Source organism: Falco peregrinus, chromosome Z (assembly GCF_023634155.1).
Source record: "Falco peregrinus isolate bFalPer1 chromosome Z, bFalPer1.pri, whole genome shotgun sequence".
In the NCBI taxonomy this organism is placed as follows: domain Eukaryota; kingdom Metazoa; phylum Chordata; class Aves; order Falconiformes; family Falconidae; genus Falco; species Falco peregrinus.
The window spans coordinates 60,651,209-60,675,338 of record NC_073739.1 but is presented as its reverse complement, the minus strand read 5'-3'; the positions used below and the strand labels follow the sequence as shown (position 1 = coordinate 60,675,338).

General features: G+C 42.6%; 1 protein-coding gene across 7 annotated transcripts; it reads left to right on the top strand.

Annotated features, from left to right (window-relative positions):
* The first annotated feature begins 425 nt into the window (after positions 1-425).
* Positions 426-24,115, top strand: CDK7 (cyclin dependent kinase 7). 7 transcript variants are annotated; one of them, XM_055790917.1, is made up of 13 exons: positions 426-477; positions 510-581; positions 983-1,042; positions 5,487-5,520; positions 7,282-7,349; positions 9,231-9,299; positions 10,865-10,975; positions 12,247-12,365; positions 13,404-13,503; positions 15,302-15,388; positions 21,007-21,156; positions 22,776-22,923; positions 23,891-24,115. In XM_055790917.1, the coding sequence occupies exons 2-13, from the start codon at positions 522-524 to the stop codon at positions 23,914-23,916; spliced, it is 1,032 nt and encodes a 343-aa protein (XP_055646892.1). In that variant the 5' UTR covers positions 426-477; positions 510-521; the 3' UTR covers positions 23,917-24,115. The 7 variants fall into 7 exon arrangements, with proteins under 7 accessions (XP_055646892.1, XP_055646895.1, XP_055646894.1 ...); XM_055790920.1 differs by lacking the exon at positions 21,007-21,156 and having other exon boundaries at positions 454-581; XM_055790919.1 differs by lacking the exon at positions 15,302-15,388 and having other exon boundaries at positions 455-581.
* Positions 24,116-24,130: the final 15 nt, after the last annotated feature.

The window sequence follows — 24,130 nt, the reverse complement described above, 5'->3', positions numbered from 1 at the left end:
GGACCGTCGAGACTTTGTGGTGTGGCTTTAGCAGCCGTGCTGGTTCCGTCAGGCAGCTGTGGCCGTTGTCCCCCCGGACACTGGATCTGATGGGAGAGCAAAATAAAAACGGGCTCCTCTGGGATGATTTCAGCCGTACCCGGGCACGGTGATGCCCCCGCAGCGTACCGGCTGTGGCGCTCAGCCGCGCTGGGGGCAGGAGGGCAGGGGGCGGGGGCAGGAGGGCTGGGGGCAGGAGGGCAGGGGGCGGGGCAGGGGGCGGTGGCGGGGGGCAGGAGGACAAGGGCCGGGGGCAGGAGGGCAGGGGGTGGGGGCAGGGGGTGGGGGGCGGGCCGCGATTAGCGGTTCGTGGCGGCAGTTGAAAAGGGTGGGGCGGGCCGGCGCGCCGGTAGCGCCGGAAGTAGCGCGGGGCCTGGCGCTGGGGGTGTTGGAGCCGCATCGCCGGCCCAGCCGCTGCTCCGCCGGCAGCCCCCCGGCAGCCCCCCGGCAGCCCCCCGGCCCCCCCGGCCCCCCCGGCGGCGATGGACGCGCGGGCACGCGCGAAGCGCTACGAGAAACTGGCTTTCCTGGGGGAGGGGCAGGTGAGCGGCCGCTGGGGCGTGAGCGGCGGGGCGGGAAGGTGCGTGTGCGGGTCCCGCTCTGCGGCGGGCCGGCGGGCGGCCGTGGTGAGGCCCCTCATGTGCCTGGAGGGGCTGTGGCGGGCGCCCGCGACCCTGGGGCTGTCTGCCGTCGGGCCTGGCCTCGCCTTCCGCCGGCGGCAGCGGTGCCCCGCTGCGAGGCGGGAGGGTGCCGCGGTCGCAGGGCGAGACGGGGGGCGGCTGCGGGGGCGGGTTGCCCCCGCCGGAGGGCAGGCGCCTGGGCCTGAGGGGCTGGGCGCGGGGCCACCGCTGCCGCCGCAGCGTCGGTGCCGCCGGGAGGCCGCGCAGGCACAGCCCATGCGGCCGGCCTACCCCTCCAGTTACTCGAGCCTCTTTCTCCTTAGTTTGCTACCGTTTTTAAAGCAAGGGACAAGAACAACAACCAAATTGTGGCTATTAAAAAGGTAAGTGTCGCGGATTTTCCATTCTGTGATCAAATGTCTGGTTGCTCTTGACCTCCCTAATGATTTTTTTTACCACGCTAATGGGGTAGTGGGACAATATGTATTTTTTTCTACAGTGTTTTGTTTAAATGATCTGGTTAACCTGTCTTTAATGCTCCCAACTCTCCACAGTGAGAGACTAGCTTCACTATTACTACACTTCTCAATTTCAGAAGGGTTACCTGGTCTTTAAGTTGAAATTTTGACTATTTCTTAGGTTTATTTAAAAAAAAACCCACATATTTCTAAATTAACACTTTATTATTCATTGATGGTAGCTTTTTTTTTTTATGTTACCTCCTGCTGTGTCCCATTTCCTTCAGTCCAGGAATGTTAATCCTGATAAAGTTCTTTAGAACTGATGGTAGTTTTTTGACAACATTTGACAAAAATGACCTTAGATGTGCAACTTACCTGAATACAAATGCTGACAATGTCTGTGTTGTCATAAAGTGTTCCCCTTCACACTATCTGGAAAGATTGCAGGAACTTTTTGTGATAAAAATAGGTGATTAGCTGTGCCTTGTGAGGGATGAAGAATGCACATTACAGTGTTTTGGTGGGGTAAAGAGCCTACTTTACTAGCCAAGCGGAGCCATATCTATAGTAAGTAAATTTGTTCGATACACTAATCCCTTTTAGCATTTTATTTCCTTTCCTGTATGGTTGCTACTAGCAGCAGCTGTTGTGAAAGCATTCTTGTTTTTCACAGAATGGTTAGGGTTGGATGGGGCCTCTGGTGATCATCTAGTCCAACCAGCTGCTAAAATTGGTTCTCCTAGAGCAGGTTGCACAAAATCACACCCAGGCAGGTTTTGAATGTCCCAGAGTCTGAAGGATACTCTGCAACCTCTCTGGGCAGCCTGTTCCAGTGCTCGCTCACCCTCACAGTAAAGAAGTTCTTCCTTATATTTAGATGGAACTTCTGTGTTGCAGTTTGTGCCCGTTACCCCTTGTCCTGTTGCTGGGCTCTACTGAAAAGAGCCTGGCCCCAGCCTCTTGACACTCACCCTTAAGATACTTGGAAAGATCCAATTTTCTCCAGGCTAAACAGGCCCAACTCCCTCAGCCTTTCCTCAGAAGGGGGGTGCTCCAGCCCCCTCACCATCTCTGTAGCCCTTGCTGGACCCTCTCCAGTAGTTCCCTGTCTCTCTTGAACTGGGAAGCCCACCACCAGCCTCACCAGGGCAGAGCAGAGGGGGAGGATCACCTCCCCGGACCTGCTGGCCACGCTCCTCCTGATCCCCCCAGGATCCCACTGGCCACCTTGGCCACCAGGGCACACTGCTGGCTCATGGGCACCTTGCTGTGCTCCAGCACTCCCAGGCCCTTCTCCGCAGAGCTGCCTTCCAGCAGGTCAGCCCCAGCCTGTGCTGGTGCGTGGGGTTGTCCCTGCCCAGGTGCAGGACCCTACACTTGCCTCTGCTGAACTTCATCAGGTTCCTCTCTGCCCAATTCTCTGGCCTGTCCAGGTCTCGCTGAATGGCAGCGCAGCCTGCTGGGGTATCAGCCCCTGCTCCCAGCTCTGTATCATCAGCAACTTGCTGAGGGGACACTGTCTCTTCATCCAGCTCATTTATGAGTAATGAGTTGAACAGGACTGGTCCCAGTACTGACCCAGGGGGAACACTGCTGGCTACAGGCCTCCGGCCAGACTCTGATCTCAACCCCCTGTGCTCTGCCATTCAGGCTTCTCAGTCCATCTCACTGCCTGCTCATCTAACCCACACTTCCTAAGCTTACCCATGAAGCTGTGCTGAGGTCAAGGTAGACAACACCCACTGCCCTTGCCTACCCAGCCCAGTCATTCCATCATAGAAGGCTATTAGGTTGGACAGGCACAGTTTCCTTTTGGTGAACCCACACTGACTGTTCCTGATGACCTTCTTTTCCTACACGTGCTTTGAGATGGCCTCCAGCGTGAGCTGTTCCCATCACCTTTCGAGGGATGGGGGTGAGGCTGACTGACCTGTAGTTTCCTGGGTCCTCCATCTCGCCCTTCTTGAAGACAGGAGCGACACTGGCTTTCCCCCAGCCCTCAGGTACCTCTCCTGTCTTCCATGACCTTTCAAAGATGATGGAGAGGGGCTTGGCATTAACATCTGCCAGCTCCCTTAGTGCTCAGGGGTGCATCCCATGGGGGCCCATGGATCTGTGGGTGTCAGGTTTGCTTAAGTGATCTCTGACATAGTCCTTTGACCAAGGGGAAGTCTTTCTTTCTCCGACTCCTTCTCCTGCCTCCAGGGTCTGGGATTCCTGAGGGCCGGCCTTGGCAGTGAAGGCTGAAGCAAAGAAGACATTCAGTAACTGCCTTCTGTCTGTCCTTTGTCACCAGGGAACCCACCTCATTCAGCAGCGGGCGCATATTTTCCCTAGTCATCCTTTTCCTGCTGATGTGCTTGAAGAAGCCCTTCTTGTTGTCCTTGCTCTGCGCCACTCCCCCACCCCAATTTAATTCCAAATGGACCTTAGCCTTCCTCATTGCCTCCCTGCATGTTCCGACAGCATTCCTAGTTCCTGCCCACTGGCCTGTCCCTTTCTCCACATTCTGTAAACTTCCTTCTTCTGTTTGAGTTTTGCCAGAAGCTCCTTGCTCATCTAGGCAGGTCTTCTGCCCACTTTGCTTGATTTCTTACTCATAGGGGTGCACCAGTCAAGTTTGGAGGAAGTAATGCTTGAATATTAATCGGCTGTCTTGGACCCCCCTACCTTCTAGGACTCTAATCCATGGGATTCCTCCGAGTAGGTCCTTGAAGAGGCCGAAGTTAGCTCTCCTGAAGTCCAAGATTGCAATCCTACTTCTTGTCCTGCATCCTCCATGCAGGACCCTGGACACCACCATCTTGTCGTCACTGCATCCAAGGCCACCCTCAACCTCCGCACCCCCAACCAGTCCTCCTTTCTTTGTGTGTACAAGGTCTAGGAGCACGCCTTGCATCGTTTGCTCCTGCACCACTTGTGTCAAACAGTTATCATCAGTGTACTGCAGGAACCTCCTGAACTATGCGTGCCTAGCTGTGTTGTCTTCCGAGCAGATACCGGGGTGGGTAAAGTCCCCCATGAGAACCAGGGCCTGTGATCATGAGGCTACCCTCAATTTTCTGTAGAGGGCCTCATCAGCTTCCTCTTCCTGATCAGGTGGCCTGTAGCAGACACCCACAACAGTGTCACCCGCATTGGCCTGCCCCTTAATCATTATGCATAAGCGCTTGACTCCTTCTGCATCCACCCCTAGGGAGAGCTCAATACATTCCAGTTGCTTCCTCACATAAAGAGCAACTCAACCACCTCTCCTTGCTGGCCTGTCTTTCCGATAAAGTACATAGCCATTCATGACAGCATTCCGCTCGTGGGAGCTATGCCACCATGTCACTGTAATTGCCATGAGATCGTGGCCCTGCAACCACGTACAGATTCTTCCCATTTATTCCCCATGTTGCGGGAATTGGTGTGTAGGCATTTGAGAGGTAATGGAGCACACGGGTTTCACAGCAGGCGTGCAGGTGGGTCCACCATAGCCACACACACCCTTGAGGCTGCTGGCCTTCTGATACTCATCTGTGGAGGCAGTTAAGGAACATACATCACTGCTGTGGTTGGCCTGGCTTATTCCCTTGTTGGATGCAACGCTATGAGCATTGCTGCTTTGGACCCCTGCCCCCGAGTCATTCAATTTACAGCCTGCCTCACCAGGCTGGCCAGCCTGTTGCCAAAGATTCCCTTGCCTTTTCTAGACAGATGGATCCCGTCCCTCCCTAACAGACTGCAGTCAAAGAACGTTCCGTTGTCACAGAAGCCAAACCCCTCACAATGGCACCAGCCATGAAGCCAGAAGTTGATGTGCATTATGTGTCTGTTTCTGGCTGCACCCTTTCCTCTTACTGGTAAAATGGAAGAAAAAGCAGCTTGTGCACCAGAATATTTTATCAGAATATTTTCTTAATTTTTATCACCTGGAAATATCAATGGTGCAATTCTGGACCTGAAAATTCCAGGGCAATAGATGATTGAGACCGAAGGAGTTTCAGCCAGCCCATGTTTACAGAGTACGTTAATTTTACTAGAATTGTAAGACAACTGTAATTAACGTTGCCCTTGTTTCTCCCTGAGAAGCTTGTTAGTGGCGTAACAGTGGCTACAAAGCAATTTATACTGCCAGTTTGCATTATGTCTGTTTTCAGCACCAAACAGACTTACTTTAAGCTTTTATAAAAACTAATGCTGTAGAGACAATTTTTTTTTAAAAGGGGGAAAAAAACCAACAAAGAAACCTCCAGCCCTAACTAGTGAAGTGTTTCATGGTACTGAAACTCATTCTGTCTTAGAAGGGTAATAGTAAAGAATATATCCCATACTGTTGGGGCAGATGGCTTAACCTCATATAATATGAAACATTTCTTTTCAGATTAAACTGGGACACAGATCAGAAGCTAAAGATGGTGAGTTTTAAAACAAATTCATGCTGCAGAATTGTGCTTCGTTTGTTTTGGTTTTGTAAATGGGATCGTTAATTTCCCACACCATAATTTGGCTGAGGAAAATGAGTTAAACTCTCAATGTAGGGCTTAGGGGAGAAATGCTTCCCAAACCGCAGGGACAGAAAAAAGCAGCAGAGCTATCTGGATGCATGGTATGTGTCTAAATATGAGTATATAACCACTTAGCTTCTTAATTTCAGTGTGGTACAAACGTGAATATAACACAGAATAATCATCTTCACAGCATGGAGTTCAGAATAAATTTTTGTATTGGTGTATCTCTGTGCCTTAAATATTTAAGGCAGGTGAAAGTATTTATCTCTGTCTTTAGATATTTCCTTTGTTCTATTTTTGTTACTTATTCAGAGACAAAAGTTGATAAAAACAAGGTCTTCCTTGTCTTTTGATCATGTGCTCTGACTAGTCACGTTCCTTTCAGCATGGATATTGCAATAACCCTGGTCTTCTCTTACAGCTAGAATTTTTGTATGTGTGTAGGTTGCCATCATTTAGAGGTCCTGCACGAGGTTACCAATCTTTTCTCTCAACATTTCAATTCCATTCTAAGGGAAGACATTTTGAAACAGAAACTAGAAGTCATCCCAGAGTCTCACAGCTGAGTTGTGATCCACCTGGCTTTCAGTGACTAATGTTCTTTAAGGACAATCATTACTTTGGCCTATACAATGTCTAGCTATAGTTCAAAGATGTTACTAAAAGTAATGGTCATATTATCTGGTTTCCCTGTGTTATCTGGTAACCTGGCATACTTTTTTTTTTTTCAATCTAAGGCTTTGCCCACCCAAAAGCAGCCATTGTCATCTTGATTCCAAAATAAGGAAATTAAAGTAGGCAAAGCAGAGGTGTAAGGTAATCCATGTAGCTTTGCTTAAAACTTTGCTAGAGTCTTACATGTTGAATTGGATCCCAGGTTTTGGGAGAACACTTTTTTCAGCTCATGCATAGCTGAATCTTCCTGTACAACATAACACAGGAGCGTTTGCTTGCCAGTCAGTTTTCATGCAAGCCATACATATCAGCATTTTTGAAGGATGAATTGTTACCCTGAAGGAATCATTGTTTGGTGTGGTACAGGGTACAGTTGGTGTGACTGCCAAAGTGCGCCATTACTGCCCATTACCCCTTGGTTTTTCCTTTATGAAATCCGGCTATTAAGGATTCAAGCAAGGATGAGCAGGTTTTGGCCACCGTACCTTTTATGCCACAGCATGAATGTAGAAAAATATGTGTCTTGCCTTATTGACTGATGCTACGTTAAAACAAAAAAAGAGATATATTCATGAGGTTTGTAACTGTGCCTCCCTCTGGAGGTGAGACACATGGAAGAACTGATGTGTGCAAGATGTAACTTATAAAACCAAAGCTTACAATACCCTGAAAGTGTTGTGTTTTTTCCTAGGCTTCTGCTAGAGCTTTCCTTTTTTGCCAGCAGGGGTCCGTTTTGCCTCATAATCTAAATCAGATTAATGTGGTGCAGAATATATTTGCTGTGCAAGAAAGTCTATGTCCACTTCTGTTCTGCAGCAATCCACTTATCTGTTGCAATGTACTTGCCATTTTGTAAATTGTTGAGTAGTCAGAAAGTAGTTTTTAGTTGTAAATCATCAGTGAGTAACAGGATGATAGGTTTCTTTGGAGCTAAATCCAAAGTTTAAAATTTTGTTCTGTCTCTCTTTTCCCCACCCCCACCCCCCAATGTAGGAATCAACAGAACAGCCCTCAGGGAGATAAAATTGTTACAGGAGCTAAGCCATCCAAATATTATTGGTGTAAGTAAAAGGAATGATACTTCTAGAATCAGTCCTCAAATACTTTTGATACAGGTTCAGACTGAAATTTAAAATCAGTTGATTCATGGAGATGCTTTTTTTTTTGAGCTATTTTTTGTAGCGCAAAATGGGCAGTAAAACAACTGTTTCAACAAAACACCAATTTCAGTAGACATGGTAATTTCTTTTGTAATTATCTTGCATTTTATCCTGGAGCTATGTGGGTATTAATCATAGAAATTTAGATTACCTGATTTTACATCTCTCTGATAGACTTACAAATGAGTGCAGCGCTGAGTCCTTCACATGGAACTGGTGACAGCCAGAAGCAGGCTTTCGTAAGCAATGGAAAGTGAGATTCAGGTGGCTTACTAGTCTTTAGTACTGATACCTAAAACCTCTGTTAGAAGGATTAAAAACCTGTATCTTTTCAGTTGTATTTAGGTGGACTTAGAGCTACAGATACCCAGGTGGAGCTAGAGATATTTTAAATTAGTGAATAGTGATAATTTGAAGGTCTGCCATAAATATTGGACCAAATACGGGTTTTCCAGGTATTTAACTTTTTCAGAGTGGAAATATGGGTCTCTTCCAGATTATGAACTTACTTTCAAAGTGGTTGCTTTAGCTGTTAGAGAATGTACAGAGAAAGACAATTAAAATGGCAAAGGGATGGAGCATCTTTGTTGTGAAAAAGTCTGGGATTCCTTACTCTGGAGACAAGGCTGGGAATGGGGAGGTCTACAGAACTGAGGTAGTAGGTAAAGTGCATGCAGAACAGATACTTGCAAAACTCCAAAGTACTGGAAATAAGAGACGCATTTAAAACATGTTTACTTCGGGGGGTATGGAAATTGTACTACTTGACACAGTGTGTAGAGAATTTTTTTGAATGTGTTGTCACAGGCATTGTAGAAGCAGACAGCAACAGCAGTTCAAAAAGGAATTAGACAAATCTATGATCCGCAAGTCCAGAATCGGGTACTAAAGGCAACAGACAACTCCGCTTAACAGTCCTCATAAAACTGTTGTGGATGTTGGAAGTGTAAGAGGCAAGAATGAGAAAAACTGGCCGAGCCTGTAGGCTCACCTGCATAGTATCTCCTGTTACCATGGTTTCTGCAGAACATGAGCACAGTCACTGCTGTTACAAACTATGCAAATGACTGTCTTGCAACTGGGTAATTCACATGGTCGTCATACTGAGACTGTAAGGAATGAGCAACACTATGGAGAGCATACCTTCCTGATCTTGAAGGTAGAATACCAGGCTAGATGATCTGTTATGTTTAATTATTATCACGCTTGTGTTATCTCAGATTAAAAGCTGATTCTGTCATTACACAGCTGTTTGAATATTTCCCAAAGAGTTTTATTTATCATACAAAACTTGCTACAAAGATGAATGCATGCCTAAGAGTATATTTACAGGGAGGTTAATAAGCCTAACACTTAGAATTTCTGAAGTCTGCATGCTTACAGGAAGGACATACACAGAGATCCATGGCCAAAACTTGGTCTGAGCATCAAGAAAGGGTAGCAGTTTTATAGAACAGCAAAGTCTGGGGAGAGGACAAAGTGTTTTTATTACATTAGATTATCATGTTAGCTACCACAGATAAAGTTAATTCTTTTTTTTTCTTTTCTACCTCCAGGAAGGAAGGGCAGTTGTGCAAAATGTTCTTACCTACTTAATGAGGTGGGGTTTTTTAGAGACTAAGTTAAAAAGCTAAAATGAGTAAGAATTTTTGTATTGCAAGTTGAAAAACTTCAAACAAGTTCAGCAAGCTAAAAATCCACATGCAGACTACAATGGTTGCAGAATTTTAGAAAACTGGAAGTATGACGGTATGCTTCAACATAATGTGTTTTGATTTACAGCTCCTAGATGCGTTTGGACACAAGTCCAATATTAGTTTGGTCTTTGATTTTATGGAAACGGATCTAGAGGTAAGGTTTTATTTCAGTGTCTTCAAGTGTTTTTTTTGAACATCTTATTTTACAAGGCTTTTATTTGCCTATGTTAAAAAGGTGACTTACATTATGTGAGTTGATTAAGCTCATGTCCTAAAAGTAGTTTGAATAATTTGACAATTTTTATGAGTTCTCCACTGATAATGCTTTTACTTTTAAATATTTGTCAGCATGGTCTTCAAGTAACAGATTATGTTTAGTATGTTAGTTTTCTGGAACTCCAGTGTAGAACCTCAGTCACAGATCAGCATCTCAGAGTGCAGTTGCTAAGCATGGTATTGTCAAACAAATTCAAGTGCAATACTAAAGTATATCAAGTGATAAGCTGGTACTGAAATCACATGCACCTGAACCATTCTTTTAAATGTAACAGTGCTAGGTACTTGCATATGACCATCTTACAGTCTTGGAGAATGAAACATCTGTAAGTCAGTTGATCTGACTTAAGTTTGCGGAATTCTTTATGAGAAATTTTGATGCAAGGTACTTGAGTTTGGAAGACTGTCCTAGATGGCAGTTCATGTCAGATCTGTGTAAGCACATGTTATACCTACTCTGGACTGAAATTAATGGGGTTGTTAAGCTAGCTCATTATACATACGCTGTTAAGAACTGGGGCTAGCATTTAAAGTATTAAAAGAAAATGTTGACAGGCTTGCTGAAACCTAGATAAACACAAGATTGAAAAGGTTAGATCATTTTTTTGTTAATGGAAGTTGAAGTCATGAGTAGACTTTAGAGGATTCATTCTGTTTAACCAGTAACTGTGCAACATTTAGAGCTGAAGAAGATATGATGTATGGAGAGGAATTAAATACTCTTGTACTACATAAGGCTGTGGTATGCAGAGCATTTATCTGTATTGTATCACTCAAGCCACCATGTGGGACTGCAGCCTGTTGGATGTGTGCTACACACATTAAATTTTAGGTAGCTTTAGACAGCTATTTTTTAGGTCTCAAACAAATTTTAGGAAAGGGTATTACTGAACTGAACAGTCATATGAAGCAAATTTTGGGGAGTAGTATAGAAAATACTTTCAAACAAGGTGTTTACATATAATCTTAATGGTAAGAGTCAAAGAATGTAGAAAACTTTTAAGTAGATTTGTTAACATATAGCAAAGTGGCCATACCTCCTGCTCTTCAGAAATAGAAAAGGAAACCATTGCTTTTACAAAGGTTAGATGCTTAGGTTGCTCAGAGAAAGAATCAGTAAGTGGGAATGTAATTTCAAGTTTACAGACACATTTATCATTTTTATGTAGTAGTCTTTGTCATGTGTTTGAGTGTCAACCTGGAACTGAGATATGCAAAGTTCACGTAGGCTAACTAGCAAATGAGAAAATGAGTGGGAAACAAGAGTTTATTATTCTATCTGGACTACTCATTTCAGTTTCTGATCTCCAGAATAGACCTGTTTTTCTGGGAAAAGGGTGAGAACAGTAGAGAATATGTGACTGCCAATTTGAACTTTGTCTTAAAGAATTAAATAAGTTTTCAGCTGAAATAATGGAAGTCTATCAATCTAACATTTTACAGGTTATTATAAAGGATACTAGCATTGTGTTGACACAATCTCACATCAAGGCGTATATGCTGATGACACTTCAAGGGTTAGAATATTTACATCAGCATTGGATTCTGCACAGGGTAAGCATGTACTAAATTGACAGCCTTTATGCTATAACAAAAGTCATATTCGATAGAGTTTGAGTTTAAAGTCTAAGGAAGATAGTTTTGAAGTTCAGACATTCTTAGTCCGTAAGCATTCATGCTAGCTGTTTTGGAGAGACAGTAACAGTACCAGAAATGTTAAGAATTACTGATGTGGTTATCATTTAGATATTTATATAAAAGTGTCTCAGGTTACATGTGACTTGGATTAGTACTGTGAACTGCCTCTGGCTGGGATGGATTTAACTTTCTTCACAACAGCCCATATGGTGCTGCGTTTTGAATTGGTGCCTAAACCAGTTTTGACAACACACCAGTGTGTTGGCCATTGCTGAACAGTGCTTGGGCACCATCAAGGCTTTCTCTTTTTGCACTCCACTCTGCACCTGCCCCGGTGAGTGGGCTGGGGTGGGCAAGAAGTGGGGAGGGGAAACAGCTGGGACAGCCGACCCAAGCTGGCCAGAGGGATATTGCGAGCCATGTGACACCATGCTCAGCAGTAAAAGCGGGGGAGGAGGGGAAATTTGGGCTTCCAGGGTGGCTCTAGGGACTTGTCTGGGTATTGGTCTGCGTGGAAGGAGTGAATGATTTCCATTGCATTGCTTGTTTGTTTGGGTTTTTCCTCTTTCCTTCACCTGTTAAACTGCCTTTATATAAATGCCTATATATTTATTACATATTCCTGCTTTTGTTGCTGCTTTTCTCCCTCCTGTCCTCCTGAGGGTAGGAGGATGGGATGAGAATGGAGTGAGCAAATGTCTGTGTCCGTGCTTCTTTGCTGGCCAGAGGTCAACACTGTCAATACTGATACTGTATTAAACTGTATCACTTCCATTATTTCTGCAGTCATCTGAAACTTTTGCAAGGTCTTATTTCATATGGTAGCTTACTCAGTTAAATCAGCACTGCTGTTCCTGCAGCAAAGCTAAAAACCTGTAAGGAGATAGGTTTGTTTTAAACTCAGCAGCTTAAATATTATAATATTCAAATGGGTGTGTTTCACGCATTTTCACATATAATGATATACTTTATTTCCTTGGTTTTATTGTTTCGGGTGGTGGTGGGTAGGTTTGTAGGGAGCTTTCTTGGTTTGGGTGTTTTTTAGGATTTTCCTCACAATGTAGGCTTAAGGTAGAATCAAAAGCCTGCATTTTAGAATACTGTATGACACGCCTGCCAGGAGGTTCATTATATGTCTGTTTTTATCAGCACTGGCAAAACTAATTCTTTACTTTCTGAACTGACAGGATCTTAAACCAAATAATTTGTTGTTAGATGAAAACGGCATTTTAAAACTTGCTGACTTCGGCTTGGCAAAATCTTTTGGAAGTCCCAACAGAGTTTATACACATCAGGTAGTAACAAGGTAAGATATTGTGTTTTGTTCCTTACATAGTGATTGTGTAGCTGTTTTGCAGTGTCTTTTGAAACATGTCATGTCAAATCAACATGTTCAAAGTTTGACATCTAGCTCATTTGATAGACCTGTAATGGCAAGAACCTCATAAAGGAAACATGAGAAAGCATTGTTTGGCAAAGTCTCCACAAGAGCTGTTAGAATATGCATCCATAGCTGTTGTTCTGGGGTATGACACTCTTTTGAAACGCCTGGAAATAATATGTATCTGCCTGGCTTTCAGAACAAGACAACTGTTACTTTCTGTTAATCATGAGAGGTAGAATCTTTTTTCTTGTAGCTAACCAGATTACCTATTATGAGACAAAAGCCTGGAACAATTGATTAATAAATATTATTTATGGCATGCTTATTTAAAGTATGCTTTAAAAAGCAGGACTGCAAAATACACAAGGTATTTCCTTTTATCTGCTGTAATGGTAAAACTATTCGGGCAAAGCTGGTTTTTTTTAACACCTTTACTCAAAAGGCAGAAATGCTACAGTAGTTTGAAATGCAGCAGTTGTCAGATCACTACGTTAAACTTGCTAGTTTTTAGGCAGTGGAAGTAGCTGTTTTAAACAACTACTGTCAAGGTCCATTTTGCATAAGACTAGTTTCTATACTTAGGTCTTTTGGTATGGAGATTTTTGGAAGCTGGAAGGAATTCTGTCTGTCTTTAATTTCTGCAACATAAAGTTTAAAGAAAATTTTGGTTTATAACATGCAAACCTGCCTGTTAAATATTTTTTTCCTTTGCACGTCTTCGGTTCTGTTAATCAGCTCAGTTGAAACTGCAGTTAATTTGCGGTTATATATGAACCTATGGTGAGGAATACATAATTTTTATCAATCTTTCTTAAATGAAGGGTAGAATACAGCTCTTCAGTGTCTGAAAAATACACAGGCAAGAGCAGTGTCCTCCTTGTAGTTCTTGCATTGCTACAATGTATAACATTTGACATGAGAAAACCCAGGTGATTTTCCCAAAATGTGTTTTATTTTCAGGTGGTACCGAGCCCCAGAACTATTGTTTGGTGCCAAAATGTATGGTGTTGGTGTTGATATGTGGGCTGTTGGTTGTATTTTAGCTGAATTGCTCCTCAGGGTAAGTCTTCAAATGTAAGCATTTTGTATTTGCTTTTCAGTGCTTTACAGCTTTGTCTGCAGACTTCCTCTCTCCTGTTAACAGCAGCAGGTGAAGGCAATTAAGCTATTTAGGAAAGGAAGAAGATGAGGGTGGAAAAAGCTTCCAAAAGCTTGCTAACTGTAAGGAAAGTGAAGGTTTGGAACAGGCAGAGGTTCCATAAGCGTCACAATCATTGGTAATCAGCTGGGTAAAAAAATTGCAACAAACTGTCACAGTCTTGCCTTGGGGTAGGTTGAGTATATACCTCTTCTAGTTTTCTGAGTGTTACCCTTTCGCACAACCTTCCATTAGATTTAATTTGCTACCCTTCTACAAGTGTGACGTCCTAGATACGTATATACTCTGTCCCTTTTACATTGTTCCTCAATAACTGTAAATAATTATCAACAGTGCCTTAATTGTGAGTTTATTTGTAATGAGCAGAAGGCTGATGTTTTTCGAAGCTGTGATTAGTTGACAATATTGGAATGAAGCTGAAGGTTAACAGGTACTCAGATGTAATGTCCTTATGTATGTTTTCCTGAAGTGGACCATTTATTATGCAGCTTTTTGGAGAGGACATGAAAGTGTGAGGTGGGGAGTGGGGGGCACGGGCACAGGAATAGCTGAAAGCATGAAGTAGCCTGCAGTAAATTTTGTCTTCCATGAGTAAGTGGCTTCCTCTTGGTTTTTGCACTGTACTTTAAATGTTTGTGTTGCTCTGTCATGAGCTAGCTTGGGGAATTGGTCTGTGAAAACACCTTGAAAGAAATCTTTTGCCTTGGTTTATCACGCAAATAGGTGTTCTGGTACAGTTTGATTGACAGTTTAGAAATTGAAATGTACAGTGGCTGTTTATCCAGTCTAATGCATATTTATGTACACATGACTAGTGCTGCTTAAAGTTGGATAAACTCAAAGGAGGTCCAAAAGCAAATAAGAAATTGTTGAATTCTGTTGATACTTAGGTTTCTCACAAAGCAGAAAATGTGTTACAATTGTTTTATCACTGTGATAGTTTTAAATGTGTCTGTCCTTTTTCTTCCTGATTGTACTGGGTTGAGGGACAATGCAATTTCTGGGAACTTTACAAAAGCAGTTTATTATGTTCAAGGGGCTTTCATGACACCAAGTTTTAGTACGCCACCTAGTAGGGATGATCATTATGTCCTACATAGTTAAACAATTTTACCTTGGTCACAAATTCCATTTTTTCTTGCATTGTGTGCCTGATTGCGAGCTACAAGTTGAACTGGGCGAATATCCCCTCTTCTGTCTTATGCTTAGTTTAAATGAGATGTGACATTGATTAGGCAGTTTCTATCCTAGTGGGTCACTACTCTCCCTCATGCTGTGATCTCGTGCCATCAATATAACTGCTGCTTGTATAATTCAGTTACAATTCACATAAATGTTTTGAAAATATATAAAAACCTAATTTCAGGGAGCAAAGGATGGAAAGATCACTGGGACCAGCTGACTTCAAACTGGCAACTGAGACGTAAAAATCTTTCCTAAGTTTAATTATTAATGTGGTGGTGGTTTAATCCTATGTTTACCTCTCTGCTGTCAATTTAGTGATATCAAGCCTGGGTTGCAAGAAGCATTCAGAATCTATTTGAACACCACCAGAAAGCCTCAAATATTCAGTGTACCTCTTGTGAGCAGCTGGTATACAAAGATATTTTACCTTGCAATTACGAGGGATAGCTCAAAGCTCCTCTCTAGACTTGATGTTCAGAAATTAATTCAATGAAATGCTGTTGCCTTCTTCCAGGTTCCTTTTTTGCCTGGAGACTCTGATCTTGACCAGCTGACAAGGATATTTGAAACACTAGGCACTCCAACAGAAGAACAGTGGCCTGTGAGTTCCTTTCTTTAATAGGCTGACATTAGTTTTACTTGATACTCTCTATTTTAGCTTTTGAAATTAAATTAAAGGGTATACCAGAATGGTTGAGTAGATTTTTCAGAAGGCAGCTGCCTGATCTCACGAAGTGGAGGATAAACAACTGAGGTCTATAGTTTCTTTTGACAAATCCGGTCAACATGGCAGTGTTGTTAGCATTAAGCAACAGTAATGAAACTTCTTGGTTTCTTTTCTGTGTGTATCCAGTTTCCCATGTCCATTGTTGTAAATTATTGTTGTCACTTAATGTTTTTGAGATGCTTGATTAATTAGTCTGTTTTAACCTGAAAGGCTTTAATCACGTTCAGAAGTAGAAACACTGCATAGGGACTTCAGTTGGCCTAGTTTGGGGTACAGCAAGAAACACCAGACCCAACAGCTTTAGGGATAAACGGTTTATCTCAGAGTAACAGTACTGTAACAAATATAAACTGGTAGTACACTTATCTCTGAGTTGAGAGTAAATCCAGGCCAGACTTAGTGTCAGGGTGCACAATGACCTACCTAACCATGGTTAGCAGGCAGACTGACAGGAAGCAGGGCATGACTTCTGATGAGTGACCTGGACCAGCTGACAGGCAAGAGGGAGTCCTGAGTTCCCTGATCAGACTGTCCTGTTTTCTAGTTGAGCTGTGGAAACACTGTCTGGACTTGCTAACCAGTTACCACATCCCACCTCTGCTCTCCCTCTGTGCCAGTTCCCTTTGTGAATGGTGCTCGAATGCTACCTTAAGTAGTGCAAAAATACCGAGTGGAGCTATAGCCATAGAAGACAAGTGGTCACCATATGGAGGAGACACATTATAAGGCAATATTAGTCCCACATTTCCCCTTCTGACTGTGTGGGGGAAAGAGCAGTTGTCTTGCCATGGCAGCATGAGCCCGAGAGTGATGTTGACACTACCCACCTCACCTGGGAGCGTCAGGTGTGGAGAGTAGTCTGGTCATGGAGTGATGAAGGGTTAAATTGAGAAAAGACATTCAATAAGGTGGTGTGCCAAGAAACCATCAGAACAGTGTGAGACAAAAGCCAAGTAAAAGTCTTCTAATATGACAACTAGAACCAGTAAGAAGCCACTCAAAATAATAACAACTAGGTAAAGAAGTAGAATATTCCATGTCCACCTAACGGTGGGAGGCTATCCTAAAAGGGATTCCTGCCAACTATGTTTGATTTCCTTAGTTTGAGCTTGTTTGTTGGTTTGCTTTTTTAAACCTGGTACCACAGCTATTAAAGTTTGTTGTGCTTGCTTCTTTCCCAGTTTCAGTAGTTGGTGCAAGTCTCCATGTTGCAAAAACCATTCAGTTAGGGAAAGTTCATACTGATAAAGGTGTGGATGATATGGTGGGTTTGGGAAGTGAAGTAGGAGAGGGACTTGGAGATGTGGTAGTGATATTACATTTAAGAGAGCTATCAGGGCATTAGCCAAAGGCGTATGGAGTTCACAGAGTGAGAAAATATAAAAGCCATGCTACAAAAGGGTTAACATAGGTATCCAGCATGATGATTGTTGGTCCGCTGATGTGCTGGTCCCTTAACTGATACAGAGGTATCTCCCATTTGAATTGCTTATGATCCCACAGCTAACTGTGACATTCTGCTCTTGGGTTATAGAGGTATAAGATGGTCTCAAAGGAGGATTCCATACCGGGGATCTGTGGGGTTTCCCCCTACCAGTGTTAAAGTATCCAGGTTCCCTAAGCCAGGTCTTCCCATCTGTCAGTTTGAATACATCCAGTTCACTACATTTGAAGACTTATTTCAGAGTGTGCTGCAATCTGGGCTAAAGCTTTAACAGTGGATTAACTCCAGTACTCATGCAACCAGTGTGCTACAATGGTGGTTCTACATTCCAGGTTGCAGGTTTGGACTAAGATTTCCTCAGTCTCATCTGCTACTACTGGGCTGCTATCAGCTTATCATGGGTGTCAGTGTCCACTCTCACTTCGACCTCTCTGCAGCAGTAGCATGTGCTCAGTCATTCCATCTAGCCTCAGCCATGGTGGAGTGAGCAGAATGGGATCAACATGACCCACAGCCAATGTGTGCCAATATCTTCCTAAAGAAAGTGGCCTCTAACTTCTGCAGTAAGAATGTGGAAGGAGCATGCTGTCTAAGAGGGAAGGCCACTAAGTGTGCCTAGAAGAACAGCCCAGGGGTCAGACAGCATGGGCAAAGGACTGAATGGCTAAACAAAGGGCCAGGAGTTCTACCCGTTTGAGTAGTACCATGGCAGTTGGCCATAATGATTTGGCAGTCAGTGGTATAGATAGGGGTGTTGTACCCAAACCAGTCATTGCGGCAAAGGATGGCTGAGCCATCAGTAAACCAGGCAGCCTCCTGTGGGATGGTGGAAGGAGGGACTCAAGTAATGGGCAAATCTGAGTGATTGTTGGTAGCTAAAGGAATGGGAAGGGCAAGGTGGGTGAGAATGCAATGGTTGGGGCGTGAAGTTTGGGTTCCCATCAGTGATGACAAGGGATACCAAGAACCCTGTGTTGAGTGGCACTGGATTGAGTTCATCCTTCAGGGAAAGGAATGTTGTGAAGGATGTTGTGAAGCATAGGATGTCAAAACCCAAGTGTAAGGGGATGATCCCGGGGTTTGTCAATGTCAGAAGAGGTAGCAAGTAAAGCATGCTGCTGTTCACAGTATGAGGCTTGTGCACCTTGCTACCCCTTGCTACCAAAATGTTTTGGGGTATCGTCCTTAGAACTTCTTTCCTGGAGCAGTACCCACCAGGGATCGTTTCCACTCTACTGGATCCTGAGTTCAAATCTGCCAGTAATGGTGGTGGATCCTAAATATTGATACTTTTGAATACTGTTTAGGAGAAGGGTTAAGGCCTGTTGATGATTTGTGTTACAGTCCCAAGTGAAATGTTTTTGCAGCAAGGAATACAGAGAATGGACTAGATGACTAAAACCAGGGATGTGGGCATGCTGTAATTTATAAAGTGCCTAAAATCTCTGGAGGTCATGTTTGGAGGAGGTAGTAGGTAAAGGTAAAACACATTGCAAGACTACTTCAGGAATACTTTTGGTACTGGCACAGGAGGAGATTGGTACATTCTGGGCAGGGCCCTGCCATTTACAGGGAGGAACAGAAAGATCCCAGTGGTTTTTCAGGGCTGAAACTAAGAGTGTATTATCTTCTGCAACAGGTGGATCTGTAGGTCTGCCCAGGGTAATGTCATTGGTATACTGCTGGCAGGGGAAATAAGGAGTGGAAGAAATTTCAGCTAAGGTTAAGAGACCATGAGTAAGGGTATGACTATGGTGATTACGTTGAGGTAAATGAATGAAGGTGTACTTCATTTATCTTGTACATTTATCTTGAGGTAAATGAGTGAAGAATGCAAGTCCATTTAAAAGAGTTGGGAAGATAGCAGAACAGGCACAGTAGAAACTTAGTAGCAGGGACCATGGTGGGGGCTGGCTGCTGTACCTGTAAGGCAAGCACCTATTGGCATTGGATGTCCTGAGAGTGGACCCTTTTCAAGTAGTAGACACTACTGTGTCTCACTGGGATATGATAGGTCTTCATCTGCCACAGGGCCTACATATAAAGCATGACCGATAACCAACCTAGCTATGCTCAGTTCTGAATCTGTGAGATTGGCCAGGGAATTGTAAGTGTCCTCAGTCATCTCGGAGTACCTCTCTTTGAGCATAAGCTGTTGATGCCCAGAAGATGGAATCTGTGTTTTCTGGTGGAAACTGTAGCCAGATTCCAGACTCCAAAGTGAGGATCTAGGCTTCTGATTCTGAAATTTGGATGGCATCCCCACCACTCCCTCATATTTGCAAGTCGGGCTAATCCACAGTAACAGATCTGCGATAGCACTTGCTTAGTTTGGCTACATGTATGTTTGTGAAGGGTCATGTAGAGATACTTGCAGTGCCTCCATTAGCATCCTACTCAGTTTCAATAATTGATGCAACTTGAAGGTCTGGTGGGGCTTCAGGAATTTGATATTTGATATGCCATTGTTTGAATCCAAACTGAACCAATTATTTCCTTCCCAGTAGTCTTGGTCAATATATAAAGCTTTATATATGTTCCTTGCAGAAACTCCCATTTCTGTAGCTTCCAGCTGCCAGTCCAATTTTTCTTGGGCGGGTGCTGCCACTGGGGGGAACCAGGAGGCACTCTTAATTTCTTAACATGAGCCTGCATGCTTTTAGCGCAGCAGTGGTGACCATCTCCAAAGTAGGCTGAGTATCCTGCTGGGCTTTTTGTAGGGAGACAGCTCATGCTTTGGCTGCGGCCAAATAGTGCTCACTATTTCTGAGACAGTGAGCAAAGGGGAACAGGCAGAGTAACTGCCTCTTCATGGTTAATTCACTAATACTGGGCTAAACTTCATGTCAGGGTGCACAATGAGCAGGGTGATAGGAAGCAGGGCGTGGCTCCTTTGGACCAGCTGATGGGCACATGGTGTCCAGAACTCCCTGATCAGACTGTCCTCTTCTGTAGTGGAGTTGTGGAAGCACTTGCTGGGCTTGTTAACCAGTTACCGCATCGCACCTCTGATCCCTCTCCGTGCCACTTTTCCTTTGTGGCAATGGTACTTGAATGCGATGGTACACAATCACCAAGTGGAACGATAGCTGTACCGAGAAGAACTGTATGAGACGCTACTAGCCCCACACAATCCTGTTGTTGCTCTGGGATTCTAAGTGAAATGCATGGAGATTTTTGCAGTGACATTTCTGCTTTCTTTGGCGAGGAAGAGGGAAGATATACTTGGAGAAAAGAGAGACTACAAGATTTGCTAGCATGACAGATTATGCATTCGCAAATTAATATGCAAATCTATGCATTTCAAGAATTGAAGTCTTTACTGTCAGGGCTGTAATTGATTGAGCACATTTTCACTTCATTGTTAGTATTTTATTTTGCTTGGATAATCTTACTGAAGTGTGATGACTAGAGGTTTAAAATAATTAAAATCTGTTTAGATAATTGTCTGTTACAAGATCATTTTTATCACAGGATTTGAATACAATGGGATTGATTTCATACCTTCAGGAGAAAAAAAATAGGCGATTCATGTGTTATTTTTAACTGATTGGCATATATTTCCTTCCCTCCTCCTACTCCCCAGAAAAAAGTTTCAGTTGTGCATTTCAAAAGTATCTCAAAATGCTCAGGATGATCAGCTAGCTTTGAGGAAGTTGAGACTGTGTGTTATTAACTTGGAGAAAATGCAGACTGGCTGTTTTGTGAATCTTGTCTCTTCCACCATGTCAGTTCACAAAAAAAAAAAGTTATACTTCATCTGTCTGTACCCACTCTACTACCACTTTTCCCTTTTGGACTGGTCACCACTAAAGCTAGGGAAAGACAGATCAGTTGGAAAGGGCAAGTGTGAGACAACATTTACTAAAAAAACCCAAATATTTATGACCTACTATTCCTACACTACTTTTACTTCGGTGACCAAGTATTAGCAAGGTGTTTTGAAAGATAATTTATATCTGCTAAAAGCCATATGAAATTCCCTTTCTGTGAAAAGTGGAACTTTTTCTAACTTGAAAAACCTGCATTCCATTTTTGGTCTTAATAGGGGATGACAAATCTTCCGGATTATGTCACATTTAAGTCTTTTCCGGGAATGCCACTTCAACATATCTTCAGTGCAGCTGGTGATGATTTGCTAAGTCTTCTGCAAGGCTTATTCACATTTAATCCTTGCACTAGAGTTACAGCTACTCAGGTATAGTACACTTGCATTATGTCCAAATGTTCATTAACCTACTGTTAATAGAGATAAATGTGCTTTGAAGCCAGTAATACAGGTTTGAAATGAAACGTCATATAACAGAAATGCTAGCAACGTTATTTCCAGTGTTTTATGGAGAGAACTCTCTAAAAGGCGTGAATAATGCTGACTGATCATCTTCATCCCCAATGTAGAGCAAACGTAGAAAATGAAAAGGTGTATGAGTCATGGCCATCAGACAGCCGTTACATTGACATCCCAAACGCAATCACCTAAAGCTTGAAGCTGAAGTCTTAACATTGCATATCTTATTCCCTGGGTTTGAAAGAAATTCTGTGGTGATTTAAACCAGCATTCTGATCTGAATATCCTTTTCTATTATATTTGGGTGAAACTGATCTCAGTTTTAGTACTACTTGATGGGGAGAAATGAAGGATTTTGAATGAAAATCTTGCAAAATATTCTCGTTCAGAATAATGATTTCTGCTGTGAGGAAGACATAGCAGCTGACAGTTTCAAAACTTTCTATCGCCTTACACTGTGAGCAAAGCATGAAACAGAGCTGTCCCCTTAAGGCCAAGATTCCCTCATTGCTTCTTGGACAAGGCAGATTCCAATCCAGGGAGTTAGTGCATGTGTGTCTTTTTACTAGAGGATCTTTTCAGAGCGCATTCAGGATTTTTTTGGTCACCATATTCAAGAATTTTCAATATAAGATTCCAAATAACTAGTTCTGCTGTACTTCTGACACTTCTGTGCTAGCTCGGAAGTATGAAGTCATTTTAGAAGTCATATTGTAGGGTGGTGACTTGAATTTTGAATATATATGATTTTTCTGGTCTTAATGTTTTTGTTGACAATGCCACAGTTTAAGGCAGAAAACAACTTGCACTTACTGTATTGGCTTGATTTATAGCTAGCATTGAATACCATGTAACTGACATTAGTAAGAGTAATGGTTTGCCTAAGAGACAGCTTTTCCTCAACTACAGTTTATAGAAGCTGTGGAATTCCTAAAAATTAAAACAGACCATGTCATTCCACTGCATGAAATTAACCCTGCTCATTTGTTTTCGACTTCTGCTCTAATTCAAACTGTGTTTTTCTCACAGTTTGTAGTGTAGAAACAGCACAGTTAAAGAATTTTGGGGGAAAGACCTGTCTTAAAAGCTAGCAAAACAGCTGGTGTCCAAGGTTTGGATCTGATCAAGCAAGGCTTTGGATACATTCTTACTATGTGGTTTTATTCCTACTTTTTTTTTTTGTATCCTCTTGTCTCATCTTTCTGTTCAGAATGTAAACTCTTCAGAGCTAGAAAATTGCTGTTTTGTACAAAATGTCCTGCATTGTGGTCTAGGGTTTTTTAACTAGCACTCAAGCAGTCTAACAAAATAACAGTACACAATTATCTCTTTCCTGACAAATCAAAGTGCTGCAGATACTCATTGAGAACACAAAATCTTGATTGGCCTGAAGGCCATCTTCTGGTATAAAAGTGTCCAAGTAGTTTTGGAGTTCCAATTGCAAGTGCTTATTGCATTATATCCTCTTTATATGTGTTCTGACACTTTACAATAATTACTTGGTTATTTTTTTTGCCATTATCATTAAGGCATTGAAACAGAAGTATTTCAGTAACCGACCAGGACCCACTCCAGGAAATCAGCTGCCAAGACCCAACTGTCCTGCAGAAGCTATAAAGGAAGAACAAAGCAAACTTTCAAATTTAAAAAGAAAAAAAAAAGAAGGAATAGTTCAAGGTAACTTCTGAATCTTTTCACCTGTTTTGAAACAAGAACTACATGCTCAGGGAGAATGTAGTTCAGTGGTTGAGAATTTCATTTGACATCCTTATGTAGCATTATACCATCTAAAGTGAAAATCTGAATATTGGTTTGGAAGAACAATCCTACAGTCTTTGTTTAAATGAAATTTGAAGTACAGCATATTTTTATTGCTATTGAAGGTAGAAATGTGCAAAAGTAATTTCAAAATAAGTTGCATCTCCTGAAGTTCTTAGGCTGACCTATGCTTGCATCCAGCACACGACTTTCTCCTTCCCTTAGCCCTGTTGAGGTAGCACTCTGGAACTTAGTAGAATAGACTGAGTGATTAGTGATGTGTACTCTCGTACAAAATGTTGGCACTGGGGTCTAGCTGTCAGAAGAAAAAATTTATGCCATCCACTTAAGTGCTGCTTTTCCATAAGAACAAAACCTTGTAGCCTGTGGGGAGTGTTCCCCAAACTTAGATGTGCAGCAGCTGTACTTCTCAAAAAACAGCCTCTTTATTGTTACGGGAAAACTATCACTGATGGATGACTGCCTGTGGAAAGTATTAAGCATGCACCGTTTCTAGCTATTGCTGCCACTTATTTCTGATCAGTGAGGTATGTGGAGACACTGATGTTATGATAACATCATTGTCCATCTTCTCCACTCTGGCAAACTTATCAAAAGCAGCACGGCTTCCCCAGAACACCAATTCCTAGTCCTATTAACCTGCATTTCTATGGAGCTGTAGGTTTGCAAAACAAGAGTATAAAAGGTACCACACTAAGCTTTTTGCTGACTTGACACAGTATAAAGAATCTATCAAATTACTTTTGCTGCAGCAAACATTAAGCATCTTGGAGTAGATGTATCTCAAGAACGGTATCAAACAAATAGTAAAACCCTGAGGAGGGGGCTGGACCCCTTCAGTAACAATGTGATTTACACTTTCCAGGATTACCAAAAAAATTGATTTTTTGATTGCTGTGGATGAAAATAAGTGAAAATGGCCCGAGTCCCAACCACTGAAAAAAACGCTGTAATAGTTACTGGATGGCTACTTTGTAAGAAATACGTATTTCACATACGAAAATAATATTTTTCTGGACTGGAGATTTAATTAACTTACCTCTCTTTATTTCAAAAAAAAAAGTCTTAAATAAATGAGAAGATTCCTTTCTCTGGTTTGCTGTCT